Source organism: Primulina tabacum, chromosome 3, assembly GCF_025594145.1.
Source record: "Primulina tabacum isolate GXHZ01 chromosome 3, ASM2559414v2, whole genome shotgun sequence".
Lineage (NCBI taxonomy): Eukaryota > Viridiplantae > Streptophyta > Magnoliopsida > Lamiales > Gesneriaceae > Primulina > Primulina tabacum.
In genome coordinates this window covers 14,540,533-14,565,023 of record NC_134552.1, presented here as the reverse complement: position 1 = coordinate 14,565,023, position 24,491 = coordinate 14,540,533, and the positions used below count along the sequence as shown (strand labels likewise).

The following is a 24,491-nucleotide window of genomic DNA, read 5'->3' as shown; positions in this document are numbered from 1 at the left end:
TATATCAACAATGTTTTAGAGAGATATCAGATGAAAGAATGTTCACCAAGTATAGCTCATGTTGTGAAAGGCGATAAATTCAATTTGAGCCAATGCCCAAAGAATGATCTAGAGCGGGAACAAATGAAAAACATTCCTTATGCTTCTGCTGTCGGAAGCTTAATGTATGCTCAGGTTTGCACTAGAACTGACATTGCATTTTTTGTTGGGATGTTAGGAAGATATCAGAGTAATCCAGGTTTAGATCACTGGAAAGCTGCAAAGAAAGTCATGAGGTACCTTCAAGGGACCAAAGATTATATGCTTATATTCAGACGAACTGAGAATTTGGAAGTAATTGGCTACTCTGATTCAGACTATGCTGACTGCATTGATTCAAAAAAATCCACTTCAGGATATATTTTCATGCTAGCTGGTGGAACTGTATCTTGGAGAAGTGCAAAGCAGACACTGACTGCTACTTCCACTATGGAAGCTGAGTTCGTAGCTTGTTTTGAGGCAACCTCACATGGTGTATGGTTGAAATGTTTCATTTTGAGGCTTAGAATCATGGATTCTATATCTAGGCCATTAAGAATATATTGTGATAATTCAGCTGCTGTTTTTATGGCTAAAAATAACAAAAGTGGTAGTCGAAGCAAGCACATCGACATTAAGTATTTAGCCATACGAGAACGTGTTAAAGATAAGAAGTTACTTATCGAACACATTAGCACTGAATTGATGATTGCAGATCCTTTGACTAAGAGAATGCCACCATTGAAATTTAAGGATCATACAGAAAGAATGAGACTTGGTTCCTTTATGTAATTTTGTTGTAAGAACAAAGTTAATGAAACTATGATGTGATATTTTCTCATATTTATTGTGCACACATTCATTGAGTTGAGATATATCAATAAAGTTGGACCTCGAATAAACATAAGGTTTATTTATTGACAGTGTGTTTGGCAACCAGGATTTAGGAGGATTTTACGGGATTTGGAATTGGATTTGGAATTGGATTTAGAAATTCAAGTATTGAAATTCCATTTGGTGTTTGGTTTAAAATTTAAAAATGATATTACAAATCCATTTCTTGTTTGGAGAAAAAAAGATTCGAATTTGGAATTGTAAAATTTTACTAAACTACCCTTAGAAATCATATAAACATAAATAACCCAAAGAAGTTTAGAAATTAATAATTCTTCTCTATTATTTGTGTTTGTAAATTCAAAAATTAATTATTATTTATTAATTATAGTTCACATAAAATAATAATTAAAAATCATCAAACAACTTCAAACTTTAACATGAAATTAATTATTAAATGTAAAAAGATACTTTGGTAATTACTATAATTTTTATTATATTAATCGGTAAATAACACACGAAATTTATAAAATTTAAACGAAATCTTTCAACTTCTAAAAAAAGTTAAAAGGAAAAAAAATTTTAACCATGTATAAATTTTTGGTGGAGAAAGTTGACTATTAGAATGATGTGTTGATGAGAATGATGTGTTGGATAAAAAATAATTGTATGTTTTTAAAATCCAAATCCCACCAAATCTTATCAAATTTTATAGGATTTGGATATACTCATTGAAATCCCATAAAATTTTAAACAAATCCGAATTTTTTTTTTTTGAATCACCTTGCCTAACAGTAAAAATAGGATTTTGAAATCCAAATCCCATGAAATCCTCCCAAATCCTGGTTACCAAACACACTGTAAGTTATACAGATTGAGATATATAATACATTGTAATAAATGGAAGATAATAATTGTTTTTTAGATGACCTATCGTCATGATTCATGTAGTTTATTTTCTCCTATGGTAAATAACATATATGTGTCAAGTGGGAGAATGTAAGAAAAATATGACACATATTAAAAGAAGTATCGTGTAGGAATAGGCGACGGCCATTGCCAACATCTTTTGACAAAACTTACGTACGCCGTCTCAACTTTAGAAAATCGAGATGGGTACACGTTTCTTCTTTTGACAATCAAGCTCCCACAATAAACTCATTGATGGTTTGAGATGCCTATAAATAGCAGCGATTGAGGTCCTTAAGCGCACACATCTCATAAGAAATATACACCATCTACAGAGAACGTGAAGTGCTTAGAAGGGGCTTCAACCGAAAGGAAATCAGAGAAATCAAAAAATTTCAATGGTCGGAGTTAATTATCGATCCGCTTCCGCATATTGATTATCATGTTTATATATGTACAGAAACATGATTTTTGAGAAAAATTCTGACAGAGCTCGCTCGAGTATTGGGATATATTTACATATTATTTATTTTTGTAGTTTAGTTTTTGATTCTTAATTGGTGGCCACCATCCCATTTGCTAAATCTGGAAGGGGAAAAAGATGACGATGCCAAATACAAGTAGGAAAACACGTTGATTGCTTTATATGGGAGGGGAAACGACTCTAAACAATCCTATGTTGGTTTCTTGATATGCCCAAAAAAAAAAAAGATCGATTTTTTAAGAATTTTACAAAACATTCTGTAGCCTATCTCGATTCTATATTTGTGGGATTAATGGATTGATTGTGTTTTTGTGTAGAATGGTGAATTTGAGTTGAAATAAACGCGAAGGATCGTAAAGAAAATGTTGGGACGTTTCTCATGTTGCTTATCCGGAGAGAAAACCCAGAAAAGGTCATCTAAAAATGGCGGTCCAGAATACAAGAAGGCAGATTATTTTGCCTCTTTTGATAATATATCCTTCAAATCTGGTAACTTACACACAAAGTTATTCATGCTTCATCCCATTGCCTTTTTTTCCCTTTCTTTCATTTCCAGGAAGACGTAACCAAGGGTGGGGTTTATATATCGAAATGAAGCTTTCGGATATTGGTGAAAATGATAATGCATGATGAGAATGGCATTTGAATTTTAAACAATTCGAATTCTGCGTGAAGTTTTTAGAAATATATGACGATTTTGTGGCTATATGTATCAAGAATAGCCAGCCAGTACATATCCGTTCTTGTTTCCTACATGAAATATGATGCTCATTTGAGTAAAATTATTATATCTGTAACAATGATGTGCAGATGCTAGCAGAAGACGGTATATAGCGGAAGAAATAGAGAAGCTAGGGAAGGGTAATATATCTGCTGATATTTTCACATTCCGTGACCTTTGTGCTGCTACTCATAACTTCAAGCCCGACACTTTGATCGGAGAAGGCGGTTTCGGGAGGGTATACAAAGGCCACATCGAGAGCAAAAATATTGTAATCCTGCTGTCCTTCACACCTTTGTAACCATCGCAGCATGTTTTTTGGGTCTTTCGAATTGATTTCGTTTCGTTTTTCTTGTTTGTACCCCCTAAGGATGTTGCAGTGAAGCAACTTGATAGAAATGGATTCCAAGGGAACAGAGAGTTTCTTGTGGAAGTATTGATATTGAGTCTTCTTCACCATCCCAATCTTGTTAATTTAGTTGGATATTGTGCTGATGGTAAACAGAGGATTTTGGTTTATGAGTACATGCACAATGGTTCTTTGGAGGATCACCTTCTCGGTATGTTTGATTTATTCTTCTATATCATTTGTTTATTCATATATATTAATACTTAAATTAGTATAATGTATTTGAAATGATATAATTTGAAAATTAAATATGCCAACTGTATGTATTGTTGTGTGAAGATGTAGGACCAGGGGAAGAGCCTCTTGACTGGCATGCAAGGATGAAGATTGCAGCAGGAGCAGCAAGGGGACTCGAATACTTGCATGAAACCGCCAATCCACCTGTTATCTATCGAGATTTCAAGGCATCAAACATACTTTTAGATGAGAACTTCAATCCAAAACTCTCTGATTTCGGCCTCGCGAAGCTTGGTCCGGTCGGGGGGCACACCCATATTTCCACCAGAGTGATGGGAACTTACGGCTATTGTGCACCAGAGTATGCATCCACGGGCCAGTTGACTACAAAGTCGGATGTGTACAGCTTCGGTGTCGTGTTTCTCGAGATAATCACGGGCAGGAGAGTCATCGACACTACAAGACCAACCGTGGAGCAAAATCTAATAGATTGGGTACGTAAAAGTTTCACTTGTTGTCCAAATCCAGACACGTTTTATTTTATGCTACAATTTGTATATTGATTCACAATTATCTTGTAAACATAAATCTTTGCAGGCACGACCTTTGTTCAGAGACAAGAAAAAGTTTCATTTGATGGTAGATCCGTTGCTTGAAGGGGCATACCACGAGAAGGGGTTACACCAAGCTCTTGCAATCGCAGCAATGTGTCTCCAAGAAGAAGCCTCGATTCGACCATTGATCAGCGACGTCGTAACTGCACTAGAATATCTTTCAGCAGGCAAAAATCCAGCAGAAATAACAGAAGGAAAAAATGAATGATCTCCGAGAAACAGTGTAGCAGAAGAGGGACAACTATGACAAAGATGCGTTTAAATGTACATCATTCTGTGAAGTTAAACCAGGAGAATAATATATGTGGAGTTATATATATATGTGTAACGCTATTTCCTAAATGATGCCAATAAAGCTGACACCAACTGAAATAATAATTCGTCTGGAGGTGAACCTTGCCAGTCCTAACTCCTGAGGTATGTTTACCAATGAAGAAGTTTAATGTAAAATCAAGAAAATCTCAGTTTTTTTAGATTGGTGAAAGAGGTCGGAAAATTAATATTAAATATAGAAACTGAACTACATAGTTGGGATTCTTGAAAGCCCAAATACCTGGGACCCAAGGGATAGTGGGTATGGTAGGGTAAATACCTACGCTGCCTCTTTGGGTTTACCTAAAAAGTGCTAAAAAAGCAGTGGTCGTATGTTTTCAAAATTAAAAAAATAATAATAATTAACCAAATTGAAATGAAAAGTTTTAATAGCGGCATACGTAGAATCCATCATTTTAAATTATAAAAAATTAGGCCGAAAATCTTAGCTGAAGCGTACTTGAAGTCATAGTCTTTTATGCCTTGAGAATAAGAGGTTGATCTTCTAAATCTATAAGTTCTTCCTTCCAGAGAATCATTTGTTTTCTCTTCGAATTTTTTTATATAATAAGAGTAGAGAATAAAGAATATGATAAGAGTAGAGAATAATCATCTTCTGATATTTATGCTTTTGTTCATCATATTAAAGACCAACGACCTATCAGATATATTAAAGTTTAATAATCAAAACTTTAATCGATCACTTTAAATTTGAGTTCAACCTAATAGACAAACCATAACACGTAATAATTCACATATAAACTCATATAATAAAATTGATCCAACACTATTACACTCTCCTTTATGCATGATGAAAAGAGAGTAAATTTTAGCATTCATTTTATTAAATAAATAAAAAGGGTTAAATTTTTAGATTGTGAATCTACAATTGGGCTAATGTTTTGTTATTTGTGTGTTTTTGTAGTGTGGATATTAGGTGAAAAGTCATTTGTAAAAATTATGGGTATTTTTAGATTATTATACTCCCTCCGTTCAGGTATTTAGGTTTGTATTTTTCACACATATTTAAAAAGTATTTAGAAAGATAATTTTATAAAACAATTTCTCATCGTACTCATATTTAATGAAGATTTAATAGGATAAAAAATTTACAAATCATTTAAATAATGGTAGATTGGTAATAATATTAAGAGTAGGTTTCTTGTGAGACGGTCTCACGAATCTTTATCCGTAAGATGAGTCAATCATACACATATTCACAATAAAAAGTAATACTCTTAGCATAAAAAGTAATATTTTTTCATGGATGACCCAATAAAATATCCGTATTACAAAATATAACTTGTAAGACCGTATCACATAAGTTTTTGCCTAATATTAAATATGAAAACTGAATTACATGATTGAGACGGATGAAAAAGGAAATTCAGCATAAATAGTATTATAAAATTAAATTGCATTGTGCGGGACCGGTTAAGCATCATTGAGTTCGCCTTCCAACGTCGAAGGTACTTTGTTTTTCAACCGTTGTTGTCATGTAACATTTGGATCAAGGTGTCTTGTTACAGAGTTTGGATCCTCTGCTGTGAAGAGCAGATACGTATGATTCACATGATCTAACGGTGATGATGTGCACACAACATCAAATTCAAACAACTTGTTATATTGTTATTAATGTTTCGTTTGTTTTCTTAAACTTATGCTATCGGGAGTGCGACACCAAATCATGGTTGTGTATTTGAACCATATTATTTATTTTTTAAAAAGATTTTGGTGTCCTTAAAATTTGTGGGCGTGAGACACTTGCCTCACATGATGCACTATAGATTTGAGCCTTTAATGAATCAATGAATCAATGTAACTAAATGTCATTTCGTCCAAGAGTATAACCACAACACCTATGATGATCATTGGCGGAGCCAAGAGGGCGGTTGGGTGCCGCTCCCCCTAAATTTTTTAATTTCATCGACTAGAGATATAAAAATATAATTTATATTTTCATTTTTTTTTTATATTTGCTCTTGCCCCCTTCAATTTTTTTTGTCCTCCAACCTCAATTTTCTGGCTCGACTATAATATTGAAAGAAGATAGGCAACCCCAATTCAAGTATAAAAGTTGTTGGTCCCACGTGCGGAATTTGAGATAATAAAACCCGAAAATAAAGAATAAACTGGATACCGAGATTTACGTGGAAAACCCCTAAAAATTATTAGGGTAAAAACCACGGGCAAGAGGAAAAGAATTCCACTATAATATTTTGTGGTGTACAACTCACTCACTGTGTTTCCAAATAGAACACACACTCTCTTAATACATGATAACAAAACACCTCACAAATATTATAGAACTAAGCACTCAAATGCTTATAAGATGAGAGAAAACTCGAAGAAGGGATAATTTCAGAATGAAGGGGGGAGCTCTATTTGTAGAACCTCTTGTCCGTGTGAATACGCGTATTCATATTTCCACGAAATTTCCGCTGCATTGCATAGCCAACCACGCATCTTCATTTATTCAGCAAATTCAGACAATTCTCCCGACATGCAATAAATATTCCTGCCACTTTTGACTTGGCCTTTGACTTTGCCGACGTTTCTCCCACTTGGAGATTTGATTGAGAATCAAAGACATCTCCACACATCCTTTCAGTCTTGCCATTTTCTGCTGCTTACATTTCCGCTATACCACCTGAGAATCTACACCACTCAAACTTATCAGTGCTCACTGGCTTTGTTAGAAAATCAGCTATGTTATTTTTGTATGAATCTTCTGCATATCCACACTTCCTTCTTCTACTACTTCCCTCACAAAGTAAAATTGCAAGGCACTCTGACTGTCACAAAACTTATCAGTGTTCACTTCCTTCTCTGCGATGTGCAAGGCACTCTGACTGTCACAAAACAAAGAAACATTTTTTTGTTTGTGCCCGATCTCCTCCGATAATCTTTTAATCCATATTGCCTCCTTGCAAGCTTGAGTAGGTGCCATATATTCTGCCTCTGTTGTAGATAATATCACAACTGTCTGCAGTTTTGAAACCCAGCTTAATGCTCCCCCTGCAAGTGTAAACACATAACCAGTAGTAGATTTCCTCTTATCAGGATCACCTGCATAATCTGAATCGACATAGCCCATGAGTGTAAAATCTGATCGTCCATAACATAATGCAGCATTTGAGGTACCCTTAATGTATCTAAGGATCCTCTTAACAGTGCTCCAATGCTCTCGTCCAGGATTCACCATATACCGACTAACTGCTCCCACTGCTTGAGCAATGTCCGGTCTTGTACAGATCATGGCGAACATCAAACTTCCAACTGCTGATGCATATGGTACTCGAGACATCTCCATCATCTCTGCTCTGCTAGGGCACATCTCGGAGGATAACTTGAAGTTAACAGGAAGAGGGGTCGAGATTGGCCTAATATCTTGCATGTTGAAGCGTTGCAAGACTTTCTTCAAATAATTTCTCTGTGAAAGCCAAATCTTTCTGTTACTTTTATCTCGGTGAACTTGCATCCATAAAATCTTGTTTGCTGGTCCCAAGTCCTTCATATCAAATTCCCTAGCCAAATGTGCCTTCAATCTTTGGACCTGATCCTTGTTGGGGCCTGCTACCAACATGTCATCCACATACAACAACACAATGATATAATCATCACCAGACCTCTTGAAATATGTACAAGGGTCTGAACTCAGTCTGTTGTATTCAAGGCTCATGATATAGGAATCAAATATCTTGTACCAACACCTCGACGCCTGTTTGAGACCGTACAGAGATTTGTTCAACCTGCAAACCAAGTTCTCTTTGCCTTTTTTCCGCAAAACCTTCTGGATGGATCATATAGATTTCTTCTTCAAGATCTCCATGAAGAAATGCTGTTTTTACATCTAGCTGTTCTAGATGTAGGTCAAACACTGCACACAATGCCAACACTATTCTGACCGTTGTAAGCCGAACCACAGGTGAAAATATTTCATTGAAGTCAATGCCTTATTTCTGAGCATACCTTTTTACCACCAATCTAGCACGATACCGCTCCACTTGGTTATTTCCATCACATTTGATCTTATAGACCCATCTGTTACCAATGGCTTTCCTACCTCGTGGTAGCGTAACAAGATCCCAAGTTTTATTCTTGTCCAATGCCTCCAATTCTTCTTGCATTGCTATCATCCACAAGGATACATCCGAGCTTTGAGTAGCCTCGTGGAAACTCGAAGGCTCACCATCCTCTGATAATAGACAATATGCAATATTGCTTTCAGTGACATAATCTGAAAGCCAACCTGGTGGTCTTCTATCTCGAGTTGACTGCCTCACATTGAAAACCTCAGACTCAACATGTTCTTGTTCTTCGTGCTCTGGTACTGCTTCGCAAGAAACTTGACCTTCGTCCGTCTTATTTTCCACATGAAAAATAACAGTTTCTGAAATCGGTGTGCCTTTGTCTCCCTTTACTTTATCTTCCTCAAAGATAACATCCATACTGATGAAAAAACTGATTGATTTTCTACATATTTCTTTATCATTTTAGCAATTGTACAACAATATTTTTCTAGTATCATATAATCCGATGTATCATGTATGTGGATGAACGATTCATTTATTCACACTTTTATAGGTACTTTTTATTCAAATTTATTAATTTTTTTATTAATATTATTCAAATTCACAATTAAATTTAGATTTACAATATATTATATTTGTTCATGCATTTAGAAATTAATAGTTTGACAAAATAAATTTAAAATTTTGATTAAATATAATTTTATTTTCAATTCAAATTGTTTTATTTAATTTAAAAGTAATAATGATTATTTTTATTTTTTATTTTTTCATTTGTCAATATTTAATTTAGAATTTATTTGAATGACTCTTCGTTCAAAGCACTCAAATATTTTATCATGAGTCCTTCATATATATAATTTTTTGAAGTTTTTTTAAATCTAATTATATTAAAATTTATTTTTAATAATTCATTGAATGAATTCAAATGATAGTGAAATAGAACAATAAATAACATAATTAATTTAATTTAGAATTTAAATGAAAGTCCAAGAAATTTATTAAAATGAAAAAAATAATTGATATTAATATTGAGTAAATTTAATAGTATGATTTTTAAAAAAATAGCTCAAACATTTAAAAACATGGAGATGACTTATTTGTTACATATAAATTAAAATATGAATATAACTCAACTTTATTTACAACAATTAGAAAAATTTTCTATCATCCACACATTTATATGTATATATATAATAAAATAAATTTTTTAAACGAAATATGACTTAATTAAATATTATTAGAATGAAAGAAAGATAATGAAAGAAAGTCAAAATCAAAAAATCATAACCATAAAATGTGGTTAATTAGTAGTAATTATTAATTAATAGACTAAATGTGAAACTACCACATATCTTACTTAATAATGAAAATAAGTAAGCATGTAAATGATAATTATGTCCTTTCACAATTGGAAAAGAAGCTATTAACAGAAAATTTGAATTCGTTTTCACTATATATTTATATTTTAAGGTTTTTTTTTCTTATTATCGTCTGAAAAATAAAATCATGTACATTACTGATGAATTCTATATATATTTGATATTAAAAAGTTACTAAATTTGAATTAGAATAAAATATAATTGCTTAAGTATAATAATATTTTTCGATTCAATTGATTATTATTAAAAGTTTATCAATACATTAGATTTATATTGTACCTAACTTTTTCAAATTTTTCCTCTTTTTTTGTTAATTAAAAACAATAAAAAAAACTAATGAAATAATTGATTGATATTCTACATATTTCTTTCTCATTTTAGCAACTGTACAACATATTTTTCTAGTATCATATCATCCAATGTATGTGGATGAACGATTCTTCGTCCTACACTTTTATATGTACTTCTGAATCAAATTTATTAAATTTTTTGATTAATATTATTTAAATTCACAATTAAATTTAGTTTTATAAAATATTATAATTGTTCATGCATTTAGAAATTAATAGTTTGACAAAATAAATTTAAAATTTTGATTAAATATAATTTTATTTTCAATTCAATTCGTTTTATTTAGTTTAAAAATAATAATAATTATTTTAATTTTTTTTTGTTTTTTCATTTATCAATATTAAATTTAGAACGAAAATTATTAATAATAACCATAAAATATGGTTAATTAGTATTAATTATTAATTAATGGACTAAATGTGAAATTATCACATATGTTACCTAATAATGAAAATAAGTAAACATGTGAAGGGTTATAATGTCCGTTCACAATGACAAAACTTTTCTACTATCCACACTTTTATAGGTACTAGGTAAAGACACGTGCGACGCACGTGAAAATACATTTCTATTATCAATAATTGTTGTTAAAGAAATGAGATCAAAAGATATTAATTTACAAAAAATTATATATTAATGATTATGCTATATTAGTCGATAGAAAATGAGTAATGCTACATATGCAACCAAATTTGTACAATAATTATTATAATTCAAAAAAATCAATACAGAAATTTCATTTATCAAAATCTCATGATAAATTAAATATAAATCTCATTAGATAATAACAAAATCTCAATATATAATTGTTGTAAATATCGCAATACGATATATTGGTTGTACCTTTAGCATTATATATCCGTAGGAAATTCAATGTAATATAATTTGTACTACATGTATTATAAAATGAGTGCAAAAGATATTTTTTTAAAAATTTTATGTGTTAAATGGAAGGATTTCAAATCCATGGATTTCAATACATTCAAATGTATTTTTGTTATTTAGAGATGTAACATCATAAACTTCAAATCCACTCATTTCATGTTTATATAGTAGTATTTCATGTTAATTATGATATTTTTCAAGTCCACCCAATAATAATGTTATTTGAAATTTATTCTACTTTTTATAAATAATAATATGTAAATAAGTAATGTGTATATTTAAGATTTGATATATTGTTTCATTTTAACAATAAAATTATAATTTTAATTCATAAATTTGTAATCAATTTATCCAAGCGCAATCTAAATAAATTAATAATTATTGAAAAACATAGTAGTAATAAATATTATAATTTTGTATAAATTAGACATTGGAGAAAATATAATATAAAATTGATATCACAATAGTTATTAAAATTAAATTTGAGAGAAGAATAAAGTATAATACATAACGTTGACCACTTATTTTACCACGTGTTATTGATTTATGAAAAATAAAAATATAATATAGATAATATATTCTAAACCTTAAATTAAATTATTGCGTCAAATATTTTCTTCATTTATATTGCTTTCACGATTTTTTTTTGTCATCAGTTTTTTCTTCTCTGTGAAAAAACATTATGAGAAGAAATGTATGTTCTTGTCTATTTGATGTCTCTACAAATCTCCACACAAATTAAGTGTTTTGTAGAAAAAAAAGTTTGTTTCATCAAGCAAATAAAAACAAAGAATTTTGTTATTTCAGTATTCTACAAATTATATTTATTTTTTATAAATATTTTAACTTAATCTACAAGCAAATAAAATCAATGAATTTTGATTACTCTATCTTCTAGACAACTGACAAAATATGATTTAATAATATTTTATTATATTTATCAAAAAGTGTTCAACTCTTAATGATATAACATATTTATGCAATATGTTATTTAAATACAAAAATTCAAAATTACGATAACATATTTTTTTTATATTTCATATTATATTATTGAAAGTATTAAATTTGTATATATTAATTTTTTTCTGAGAAACTTCTTGCATATATAACTCATTCAAAAGATTATAGATTTACAAAATAAAAAAAATCATATTAAATTTAATATTTTGTGAAAAATATATGTTCACTTCATCTACAAGCAAATAAAAACAAATAAATTTGACCTTTCTTATTATCAATCATAACTCATAAGGAGAAATATTGAACAATAATGAATAATTTTTGTAAAGATTTATTCATAATAATTTTAAAAATTTACCTTCAAAGATATGTCATTTCAGATTACATAAATCTATAATTGATTTATATCCATCCTTTATAAAAATACATCTTCATCAATTGCAAGATCATCGAATAAGTAATTATTATAGTTTCTGATCTTTACAAAGACGAAAATAGTTAAAATTAGTAAAACTGTATGTATTCAATCATATGTTGTTAAATTTTAATAATAAACTGAGGCTTTGAAAAATATTAGTTGGATTTTTTTATAAAGAAAAATAGATAGAATAAATACTCACGAAATATTTATAAGGTAATCTTTCTTCTATAACTAATAATGCTTTGTATCATTTTTGTAAAATGTAATTAACCGTCGAACCTTCTTCATAACACCAACCCACATGATTTAATTATTTGGCTTCATTATTTTAATTCGTCGTTTTAAATTAATTATTCTCAATTAATGCAAAATAGAGGATATTTAATATCATGTCCTTACACAAATTATGTTTTTTGTGGAAAAAATTCACTATATTTACAACCAAATAAAACAAAAGAATTTTGGTATTTCAATATTGTACAAACTAATTTTTTTGGAAAAAATTATTTTCGCTTAATCTATAAACAAATAAAACCCATGATTTTTTGTATTTCAATGTTCTCAAATTAATATTTTGCGGAAAAAAATATGTTCAATTCATCTACAAGAAAATAAAAACCAAAGAATTTTGGAGTTTCAATCTTCTTGGCAACTTGATCCTTGCCTAGCATACGTAGATTGATAATCTTGACATCATCATAATAATTGATTTTACAAAAATTTAGTTTGACAATTTTGTCTTTATCATAATAACTGATTTGACGAAAACATCCTCACTAAATTTTTACTGTTTGTACAAACTAAGGACAAAGTTGACAATACACAATAGAAAAACTTTGACCTTGATTCACACTTTTATAATATGTATATATATAGATATAGATATATATTACAATATAGTCTTGTCTATTTTTTCCCGATAGTGTTACTCTCTGCGTAGTTTTATAACAACTCACGTAGAAACAAAGTATGTGAAGTTCATCGTCATTTTTCTGTTTTCCGCTTCAGATATTCAGATAAACATTTTATGTATATTACACTAGAAGTGGTACTCACAATGTAATACACACAAAATCATTTGGAAATTCACAAAAATTTATCAGTAGATGTTGGATATATATAGTGATAAATTTGTGTAGCTAAAAGAATTTAGAAATTTGAGTGTGTGTGAAATACAGGCAAACCCAAAAGTGGGCCCTTATTGTGAAGCAAGAGGTGTTGGAAACGCAAGAAACTATGTTGGATCTTGTTTCCACTTTCTTGAATTTGAAAGAATAAAAGTTCTCCAAACTCATCCACTGTGGTAAGAGTTGATTGATTTCTAAATGGAGATAGTACAACCCACGTCGCTGTTTCTCTCCAAGATTCCGGCTTTATGCATAATTTAATAAGCCAAACTCATTTCATACGAACCCCTCAATCGTGTCTCCGTCGCCTCATTCGGAAGTTCTTGATTCCCGAGTTTGTTGGTAAACTTCCATTCTTAATCGTTATCGATTTCTTCATTTTTGAAATTGTTCATGGTTCATTTGTTATTTGATTAGTCATATTTTTTTTAGAGAAACCAGAGTTGAAATTTGAATTTCTCTTAGAAAAAAATTTTAATCGCCACCCATCCCAGTTGCTGGTGATACCTGGATTGGGTGGTGTTGATGCTTCGGTTGTATGATTAGCATTGTGTTAAGAATTAAATTGTGAAAAATATGCTTTGATGCAAGATCTTCAACTGATTGATTCAATATCTAGTAGAACGAACTGAAAAATACACTGTCTTCTATAATATAAAATTTTGTATCGATTTTGTGCACTAGTGGCAACATTATGGTACAGACAATAGAAGCTATCAGGGGTGGGGGAGGATCCATTAAGATAGGAACAACTGGGACGATTGGTGCCCTTATGTCCCGAGAATTAGACTCTGCAAAATATGCTACGAAGGTGTCGGATTCGTGCGCTTCTGTCTCTGCTCCGACTGGGGAGTCGACTCCAAAAGAACCAAAATCTAAAACATCAAAAGATGAAGCAAGTAGCAGTGGCCCAAACATTGCTAAAAATCGTAAATGCCCTGAAAATGTAAGGAGGTCAAAGCTCAACTCTGGAGGTACACATCATATCCCAATGCTTACATCTTGTGATATTTCGATAGATGGAACCCCTTTAAGAAAAATACCCATCAAGAAAGGATCGAACGTGGTTGAAATAGTGAACTTGAAATGTGGGAATTCCGACAGGACATGGGTGAATCCTATTACAAATCGTCTTAAGAAACTTGGCTTCTCAAAATTATCTGATAATGTGGTCTGAAGCTGCTGACTTTTTAAGATCAGCTTTCAGATTCCGGTAAGTGAATCGTGACAACCCACTCAGCTGGTTTCTATCCGCCACTTCTGCTGTAGAACACATCCTCGGCATGTTCCATTTGTTTCCTTTCTTTTTCTTAGTTGATGTATTGACAACTGATCCTATATTGATCCCCGCTACTTCACATGTGGATGCCAAGTTCACAAGTTTACCTGATGATGTCTTGTTGGAGCTGCTCGGACCATCTAACTCAAGCTCAGTAAAGTACTTAATTTCTTGCATGATCAGGGATGCAACCGTACCTCTGGTCCCAACAGCTGCTGCATTCGATGTTGCAGCCATTTTCTCTGTAACCCTTGAGCCAACGCCGTCAGATTTACACTCTTTCTTCTGCATGTTAAAGGGGAATGTGGATGCCGGTGATTGAATAGAGGCATTTTTCGTAGATTTGCTTGGAGTTCGAGACATATTTGTAAGATCTTGTTTCTTTTCGGTTTCGTTGAAATCTTAACCTTATATTCTTGATCAAAAGTAGTCTTGGAATTTCATTGGTTGTGATGTGGTCACTGGATTCATGTGCGTTCACTTAAAACCATTTAAATTGTTTGTCTTCTCCCATCTAATGCATTCACTTTTATTGTTTTTTATCTCTTGCTCTTAAGTTTTGGTAGGTGGTTATTATGGGGAATTATGAAAATGTTACAATGCTACTGCGTCCACATCACATAGCTGACCTATTTTGGTTGCAGTGGGCCACATGAATATGGCAAGGGAAGGAAATTGAGGCAAAATGTGCTAATGTTTTTGAAATATATTTTCATTCTTCAAAATATGAAAGAATCATAGCTCCAATATTTTCTATGAAATATCACTTTTGTTTTCATAATTTTCGAACACAATTATTTTTCCATATTCTAAAAAACCCATTTGTATTATATTATATTATATTTTAGATAAAGTTGGATGGGATTTTTGTTTCATTTGTGGTTTGGTGAGGGAAGTTGAGTACTTTCAAGAGTTAGGGCCTAAAACCCCCTCTTTTCTTTTTTGCCTTCTACCTGCACCATTCAACGACTGCAAATGGGATTTGGTGGGAGAATACCAGTCATCTGAAATCCAAAAATCTGATATAATTATTAAACTTGGGTCAATAAAATACGATAGAGTAGGTTTTTTGTGAGACGGTCTCACGAATCTTTATCTATGAGACATGTCAACCTACCGATATTCACAATAAAAAATAAAAATCTTAGCATACCCTCGCTTTTGGTGAAAAAAGTAAACCGGACCGATCGGTCATTTAAAATACGATAATTCGAATAATATTTTTTCATGGATGACTCAAATAAGGTATCTGTTTCATAAAATACGACCCGTGAGACCGTCTCACACAAGTTTTTGTCAATATGATATTTATTTTGGTGGATTTAAAAAATTTTGAAAAATAATAATATATTTCCATCTTTTCTTTATAATAATTCTTTATGAATCATGTTTTTGAAAACATTTATTCAATATATGGTTCATAATATTTTATTATTTTATCATCTATTCTATTATTTTTTACAATTTTTTATTTAATTTAATAAAATAAATATAAAAGATCAATAGTGGGAAGTGATAATGTTTGCAACCAATATTAAGGAGTTCAAGAGCTTACAAAATTATGAGATAAAACATATCAACAATAACAACTAGAATTCATCTTCTGAGTCATTAATGCTTAACTAATACTTAGGGTTACTTAAAAAATGTTTACTGACTTTTAACATTAAACAAAATCAGTTTTGTGTGTTTTCTAAATCTCGATTATGCGTAAGCTTTTTCTCACTTTAATTGAAATTCAAAAGCAAGTGCGATGCTGATTTTGCGTCTACAACAAAGAAACATTAATGGATTTAATCATTGATATGACGTCTATTTTAACAATCCATTTTGAATCATGATCTTTAACATTCAAAACACACTCTTTCACTACCATCAATTCAGCTAAATTGCCTTTGAGGTACGTAGCTACATCAAATAAAACATTACCCATTATATAATGGCAAAAACTTGTGTGAGACGATCTCACAGGTCGTATTTTATGAGATGAATCTTTTATTGGGTCATCCATGAAAAAATATTAATTTTTATGCTAAGAGTATTACTTTTTATTGTGAATATCGATAAGATTGATCCGTCTCACAGATAAAAATTCGTGACAACGTCTCACAAAAGACCTACTCTTATACAAGAAGCTACTACAAAAGAGATACATTAACCTTTATAAAACCTAAGGAGGTGGCCTTCACGACGATGATAAACGCTTCTCAATGGTAATTGTGCTGACTCAAAACTTTTTAATGATTAGACAACTCAAACACATCTTTTCCATTTGTTGTACCCAACAAGACAATTACAGCACACCTAGTGAGAGACAAGAGATAACAAGAAAAACAAAAACACATTTCTGACTTGTAAGACGAGTAAATTGACCATACCAGAGTTAGACAAGTCTCCATACTTGTTATTTTTCTACAATATATATATATATATATATATATATATATATAAAATAAATATATATATGATTTCATTCTCTGGTTTTCAGCTAGCTCTTGACTCCTGTATAAAATTTTTCACCGCAGTTTGGTAAATTTCAAGAAAGCCGGCAACTTGGTTTCTTCCCCCTTATCGATCCATCCACCACATAGCCCCCTCTTAAAATCAACGACTGGGCTACCCAGAAACACAAGCCGGCCACCGGGAAGATGACGCAGCTCTGCCGAAAAATAGTGCAGGTCAACCTCCGATGGAGCTTAGCGGATAAGGTGACGGTTTTCCGGCGTTTATTCAAGTTCATATGGCACAGAATCCTCTCCTGCTCGACAAGGCCGCCTGCTTCTCCTCGTTACACGAGGTTGTCTTCCAGAAGAAACTCTTCCCCGTCATCAGTGGCTGCGTTGGAGTATCCCGGTTGCGATCCCAGCACGACGTCGTGTAGCGGCGGTGATTCCGACTTAGTCTGCCTGAAGATCAGCCTGCTGGGCGATTGTCGGATTGGAAAAACAAGCTTTGCGGTAAAGATTTTTAATATTATTAATTAAAAATTCCCCCCTTTCTTAATTTTTGTATCAATTTATTAATCAACACATATTATAATAAAAATATAATTTTAATATGTTTTCTTATTTATTAATTTAAAAAAAGTATAATTCTTGTTGGTACCTTTTTAAATTCCTTCACCAACCGTAATAAATAAATACATGTAAAATTTATTGGTTTGCATGATTTAAAAAAGACTTCTTTTATTTTTTGTCAGATAAGGTACGTAGGAGATTTACAAGAACAAAAAAGTCTGCAAATGAAAGGTCTAAATTTGATGGACAAGACATTTGACATTGGAGGAGCTAGGATCGCCTGTAAAATATGGGACGTCGGAGGTACATATATATATATATATATACACTATATATCGATTTGCTCGAGTTTTCCAGGTCTGATACATTATTTTCTCCGTCTTACACATTCCCTAGATCAAAGGGATTGGAGGATTGGCAACGTTTGTTGCGAACTACTGTTTTTCATTTGCCTTGATATGTGTGGTTAGTCAATGATATGCGGGCTGTGGCGGGAGTATGTCTCCTATGAGATGGTTTCATGAATCTTTATATGTGAGACGAGTCAGGTCTTATTGATATTCACAATAAAAAATAATACTCGTAGCATAAAAAGTAATATTTTTTTATGGATGACTCAAATAATATATTCGTCTCACAAAATACGACTCGTGAGATCGTCTCATATAAGTTTTTGTCATGTGGTGGATGGCAAACTTATAAGTTTGAAAATCTTTGAGGATTCTTGGTTTATGATATTCTTGACCACAATGACCCGAAAAATACGAACAAACAAGTGAGAGGAGTATCCGATGACAAAATCAGTTAAAATATGTTGGCTAATATAATTGAAGGACTAATAATTATTTGAATTCACCTTTCTTGTTGGTTATGATATGAATCCTTAATTTTTCAATTTTTTTCTTCTTGGATTTTATCATATTTATCAAGATTTTTATAATTTTGGTAGATAATAATTTCATCCAATCCATATAGTCATCATTGATATTTTTTTTTTTGAGTAGGTCTCTTTTGAGACGGTCTCACGAATCTTTATCTGTGAGACGAGTCAACCCTACCGATATTCACAATAAAAAATAATACTCTTAGCATAAAAAGTAATATTTTTTTCATGAATGACCCAAATAAGAGATCCGTTTCACAAAATATGACCTATAAAATCGTCTCACACAATTTTTTGTCTTTTTTTGGTCTAAATTAAAGTCCTACACTTGGCAATTGGAGTGAATCACATAATATCTACGTGACTTGTAATAAAAGCAAAGTTATATACTAAAATCGAAAGTTTTAATTCGATAGTTATTGTTGATGGGTCAATTTTTAGGTGGCGTGTCTATTTTGCTGGAATATAATTCCTAATTTATTTAATTTTAATAAACGTATTTAAAATTGTTGAAGAAAATATATTTGTGCAGGTGATAAAAGATCGTTGGATCAAGTCCCAATTGCCTGTAAAGATGCTGTGGCCATTTTGTTTATGTTTGATCTTACTAGTCGGTGCACATTGAACAGGTATATATATACGTTAAAAAAACTCAAATATGTTCGAGCAAGTAGACTAGACGAGCATTTGATATGATTGTCATGAGTTCAGTTCTTTTATCAACATTTTCTGTCGAGTCTGTCGTACATGTGGTTTGCATGGAGTAACTTTTGACTAGTTATTTTGGGGTAATTATATTGATAAAAATATGAGGTTGAATGCAGTATTATTGGATGGTACAGTGAGGCAAGAAGATGGAATCAGGTACCAAATTACATTACTTTAAGTTTAAGTTACTTTTCTATAAAGTTGAAGCTTCGATGACATTTTATTGCTTTTTTTTTTCTTTTTCTTTTTCACTGTTAATGGTCGGAAATTAAAGTAAATTTCATAATTTTGAATTAAAATATGTTGGTAAAAATTTGTGTGAGACGGTCTCACGGGTCGTATTTTGTGATACAGATATCTTATTTAGGTCATCCATGAAAAAGTATTATTTTTTATGCTAAAAGTATTAATTTTTATTGTGATGATATCGGTAGGGTTGACACGTCTCACGGATAAAGACTCTTGAGACCATCTCACAAGAGACCTATTCAATAACTCAAATATGTTTGCATGTTGTCAAAATTTCAAATTAGAGAAAAATTAATATTGTTGTCGTATGAATTGATATCGACGTGAAATTATTATATATTATATGTTAAAAATTATAGATGTAATTTAAAATTTATTTTCTTTCAAATAAATTTTTATAAACAAGATAAGATACGATGATGTATCCTACTTTTAAGGAGATGAAATTGGATTTAATATTTTCTTCTTCACATTTTTTATATTTGCAGACCGCAATTCCAATTTTAATAGGAACCAAATTTGATGATTTTGTCCAAATGCCACCGGATATTCAATGGACAGTCATTAGACAGGTAAAGGATAGTTCGCAAAATAACTTTATCAATCGAGGGTGCTAACGAGTTTCGACGGATGAATGCAGGCAAGAGCATACGCGAAAGCGATAAAAGCGACCCTTTTCTTTTCGAGCTCGACACTTAACATCAACGTCAACAAGATTTTCAAGTTCGTCATGGCCAAGCTCTTTAACCTGCCATGGACTCTTGAGAGGAATTTGACTATCGGCGAACCCATTATCGACTATTAAATTGTAATAAATTAGTTAATTTTGTAAATATTACGAGAGAAAATCAGTCTTTTAACCTCATTTACATTGTGTTTTTATTGCTGTCTTGTCCTGTTCTAGGATAATATAGGATGTATAGCTTTCAAACGATTTTTTTTATAAAAAAAAATTATGACTTGTAGCAATAAAAAAATGGGCATATTTGGATATTATATTTTTAACTAATTTTAGATAATATATAGGTTGATGAGTTTCGAATGTGTTTTCATAGTCTTAAAGAAGAAAGACAATGAACGTAAAAATTAACTTTTTATATGTTTACATAGTTTTCATGCAATAATGATAAAATGAGTAGGTCTTTTGTGAGATGGTTTCATGGATCTTTATCTGTGAGATAGGTCAACTTTATCGATATTCACAATAAAAAGTAATACTCTTAGCATAAAAAGTAATATTTTTTCATGAATGATCCAAATAAGATATCCGTCTCTCAAAAATACGACTCGTGAGACCGTTTCACACAAGTTTTTCCTTATAAAATTTAAAATCTATGAATTATTTCATCAATTATTTTATTATTAATAATACAATTATAATTAAAATATATAGATTTCATTTTTTTTTGTCTTTTTGTTAATTTTCAACGATCGAATCAATATTTTATATTTTAAAAAATACCGATCTTTTATTTTTTTGTCAGATAAGGTACGTAGGAGATTTACAAGAACAGAAAAATCTGCAAATGAAAGGTCTAAATTTGATGGGCAAGACATTTGACATTGGAGGTGCTAGGAGCGCCTGCAAAATATGGGATGTCGGAGGTATATATATATATATACACTATATCGATTTGCACCTCCGGTCGAGTTTTCCATGTCTCATACACTGTTTTCTCCGTCTTGCACATTCCCTTGATCAAAGGGATTGGAGGATTGGCAAAGTTTGTTGCGAACTACTGTTTTTCATTTGCTTTAGTTGTGTGTGGTTAGTCAATGATATGTGATGGAAGTATGTCTCTTGTGAGACGGTCTCATGAATCTTTATCTGTGATATGGGTCAACACTACCGATATTTACAATAAAAATTAATACACATAGCATAAAAAATAATATTTTTTCATGGATGACCCAAATAAGAGATATGTCTTACAAAATACGATCATGTGAGACCGTCTCATATAAGTTTTTGTCCTGTGGTGGATGGCAAACTTATAAGTCTGAAAATCTTTGAGGATTCTTGGTTTATGATATTCTTGACCACAATGACCCGAAAAATACAACAAACAAGTGAGAGTAGTATCCGATGACAAAATCAGTTAAAATATGTTGGCTAATATAATTGAAAGACTAATAATTATTTGAATTCACCTTTCTTGTTGGTTATTTTATGAATCTTTAATTTTTCATTTTTTTTCTCTTAGATTTTATCATATTTATCAAGATTTTTATCATTTTGGTAGATAATAATTTCATCCAATCCATGTAGTCATCATTGATATCTTTTTTTGAGTAGGTCTCTTGTGAGACGGTATCACGAATCTTTATCTGTGAGACAGGTCAATCCTACTGATATTCACAATAAAAAGTAATATTCTTAGCATAAAAAGTAATACTTTTTCATGAATTACCCAAATAAGATATCTGTTTCACAAAATACGACCCGTGAGACCGTCTCACATAAACCTCACATAAGTTTTTGTCTTTTTTTGGGTCTAAATTAAAGTCCTACCCTTGGCAATTGGAGTGAATCACATAATATCTACGTGACTTGTAATAAAAGCAAAGCTATATACTAAAATCGAAAGTTTTTAATTCGATAGTTATTGTTGATGGGTCAATTTTTAGGTGGCGTGTCTATTTTGCTGGAATATAATTCCTAATTTATTTAATTTTAATAAACGTATTTAAATATGTTGAAGAAAATATATTTGTGCAGGTGATAAAAGATCGTTGGATCAAGTCCCAATTGCCTGTAAAGATGCTGTGGCCATTTTGTTTATGTTTGATCTTACTAGTCGGTGCACATTGAACAGGTATATATGTTAAAAAAAACTCAAATATGTCCGAGCAAGTAGACTAGACGAACGTTTGATCTGATTGTCGTGAGTTCATTTCTCTTACCAACATTTTTTCTGTCGAGTATGTCGTACATGTGGTTTGCATATAGTAACTTTTGACTATTATTTTGGGTTAATTATATTGATAAAAAAATGAGGTTGAATGCAGTATTATTGGATGGTACAGTGAGGCAAGAAGATGGAATCAGGTACCAAATTACGGTTTACTCGACCCTACCCCTGCTGACAGTGCCCGCAAGGGTCGATCCAACGGCTCGGATTTTTCCGAGTCAATTTTTTTTTTTTTTTTTTTTGACATGGAGGTGGGCCTGGATCACTCATGTGGAGTGATCCGGGCCGTTCATTCCTGCACGGGCAGGGTGAAACAATCCCCAAATTACATTACTTTAAGTTACTTTTCTATAAAGTTGAAGCTTCGATGACATTTTATTGCTTTTTTTTTTCAATGGTAACTGTCGGAAATTAAAGTAAATTTCATAATTTCGAATTAAAATATGTTGGTAAAAATTTGTGTGAGACGGTCTCACGAGTCGTATTTTGTGATACAGATATCTTATTTAGGTCATCTACGAAAAAATATTACTTTTTATGCTAAGAGTATTATTTTTTATTGTGAATATTAGTAGGGTTGACTCGTTTCACATATAAAGATTAATGAGACCATCTCACAAGATACTTACTCAAATATATTTGCATGTTGTCAAAATTTTAAATTAGAGAAAAATTAATATTGTATAAACAAGATAAGATACGATGATGTATCTACTTATGAGGAGATGAATTTGGATTTAGTATTTTCTTCTTCACATTTTTTATTTGCAGACCGCAATTCCAATGTTAATAGGAACCAAATTTGATGATTTTGTCCAAATGCCACCGGATATTCAATGTACAGTCATTAGACAGGTAAAGGGTAGTTCGCAAAATAAATTTATCGATCGAGGGTGCTAACGAGTTTCGACGGATGAATACAGGCAAGAGCATACGCGAAAGCGATAAAAGCGACCCTTTTCTTTTCGAGCTCGACACATAACATCAACGTCAACAAGATTTTCAAGTTCGTCATGGCCAAGCTCTTTAACTTGCCATGGACTGTTGAGAGGAATTTGACTATCGGCGAACCCATTATCGACTATTAAATAGTAGAAAATTAGTTAATTTTGTAAATATTAGGAGAGAAAATCGTTCTTCTAACCTCATTTACATTGTGTTTTTATTGTTGTCTTGTCCTGTTCTAGGATAATAAGATGTCCAACTTTCAAACGTTTTTGATGTGATCTCGTTCAAATGGATGAGCCGGGTAAGGAGCTCCAACGGATCAAACCAACAATTTATAGTGTTTGGGAAATTTGAGTGGAGATAATGACTGAGATTAACACCTGCAAACAAGAAAGTAACTCGTGAATGGGCGCCGGAGGGGTGTCCGACGTGGCCACTCCGATGCTAAAGTCAGCAGGTTGAAGATGAACACAAGCAATATTTGAGAGAAAATATGTATAATGCTCAGAGTTCAAAGATTTCAGAATACTTTAAATGAGATTTGTACCTGCTATTTATAGTTAGGGGTGTAAACGAATCGAACATGTTCACGAAATTTTCGAGCTGGTTCGAATAATATTTAGTTCGTATTCGAAATTATCGAATTCGAGCCGAACACAAACATGTTCGAATATTTTTCGAATCGAATTCGAGCTAAAATTATATTGTTCGATTGTTCGCGAACAGTTCGCGAACTTTAGCATTATATTTAAAAAATAAATAAAATATTATTAAGTATATATATATATATAATATATATATAATATATTATATATAATATTATAATATATAATATATTATGTATAATATTATTCGAGTTC

The 24,491-nt window shown here is 31.5% G+C and overlaps 2 protein-coding genes across 6 annotated transcripts; both read left to right on the top strand.

The window, feature by feature from the left end:
• The first annotated feature begins 2,256 nt into the window (after positions 1–2,256).
• LOC142540669 (putative serine/threonine-protein kinase PBL23) lies at positions 2,257–4,415 on the top strand. 2 transcript variants are annotated; one of them, XM_075646990.1, is made up of 6 exons: positions 2,257–2,439; positions 2,563–2,734; positions 3,056–3,237; positions 3,337–3,526; positions 3,655–4,046; positions 4,150–4,415. In XM_075646990.1, the coding sequence occupies exons 2-6, from the start codon at positions 2,608–2,610 to the stop codon at positions 4,372–4,374; spliced, it is 1,116 nt and encodes a 371-aa protein (XP_075503105.1). In that variant the 5' UTR covers positions 2,257–2,439; positions 2,563–2,607; the 3' UTR covers positions 4,375–4,415. The 2 variants fall into 2 exon arrangements, with proteins under 2 accessions (XP_075503105.1, XP_075503107.1); XM_075646992.1 differs by lacking the exon at positions 2,257–2,439 and having other exon boundaries at positions 2,447–2,734.
• Positions 4,416–17,386: 12,971 nt separating this feature from the next.
• On the top strand, positions 17,387–23,848 carry LOC142540668 (septum-promoting GTP-binding protein 1-like). Of its 4 annotated transcripts, none has more exons than XM_075646988.1 (6): positions 17,387–17,871; positions 21,256–21,376; positions 22,491–22,587; positions 22,781–22,820; positions 23,455–23,538; positions 23,607–23,848. In XM_075646988.1, the coding sequence occupies exons 1-6, from the start codon at positions 17,563–17,565 to the stop codon at positions 23,769–23,771; spliced, it is 816 nt and encodes a 271-aa protein (XP_075503103.1). In that variant the 5' UTR covers positions 17,387–17,562; the 3' UTR covers positions 23,772–23,848. The 4 variants fall into 4 exon arrangements, with proteins under 4 accessions (XP_075503103.1, XP_075503102.1, XP_075503101.1 ...); XM_075646987.1 differs by lacking the exons at positions 21,256–21,376; positions 22,491–22,587; positions 22,781–22,820; positions 23,455–23,538 and adding exons at positions 18,114–18,234; positions 19,347–19,443; positions 19,639–19,678; positions 20,260–20,343; XM_075646986.1 differs by lacking the exons at positions 21,256–21,376; positions 22,491–22,587; positions 22,781–22,820; positions 23,455–23,538; positions 23,607–23,848 and adding exons at positions 18,114–18,234; positions 19,347–19,443; positions 19,639–19,678; positions 20,260–20,343; positions 20,412–20,653.
• Positions 23,849–24,491: the final 643 nt, after the last annotated feature.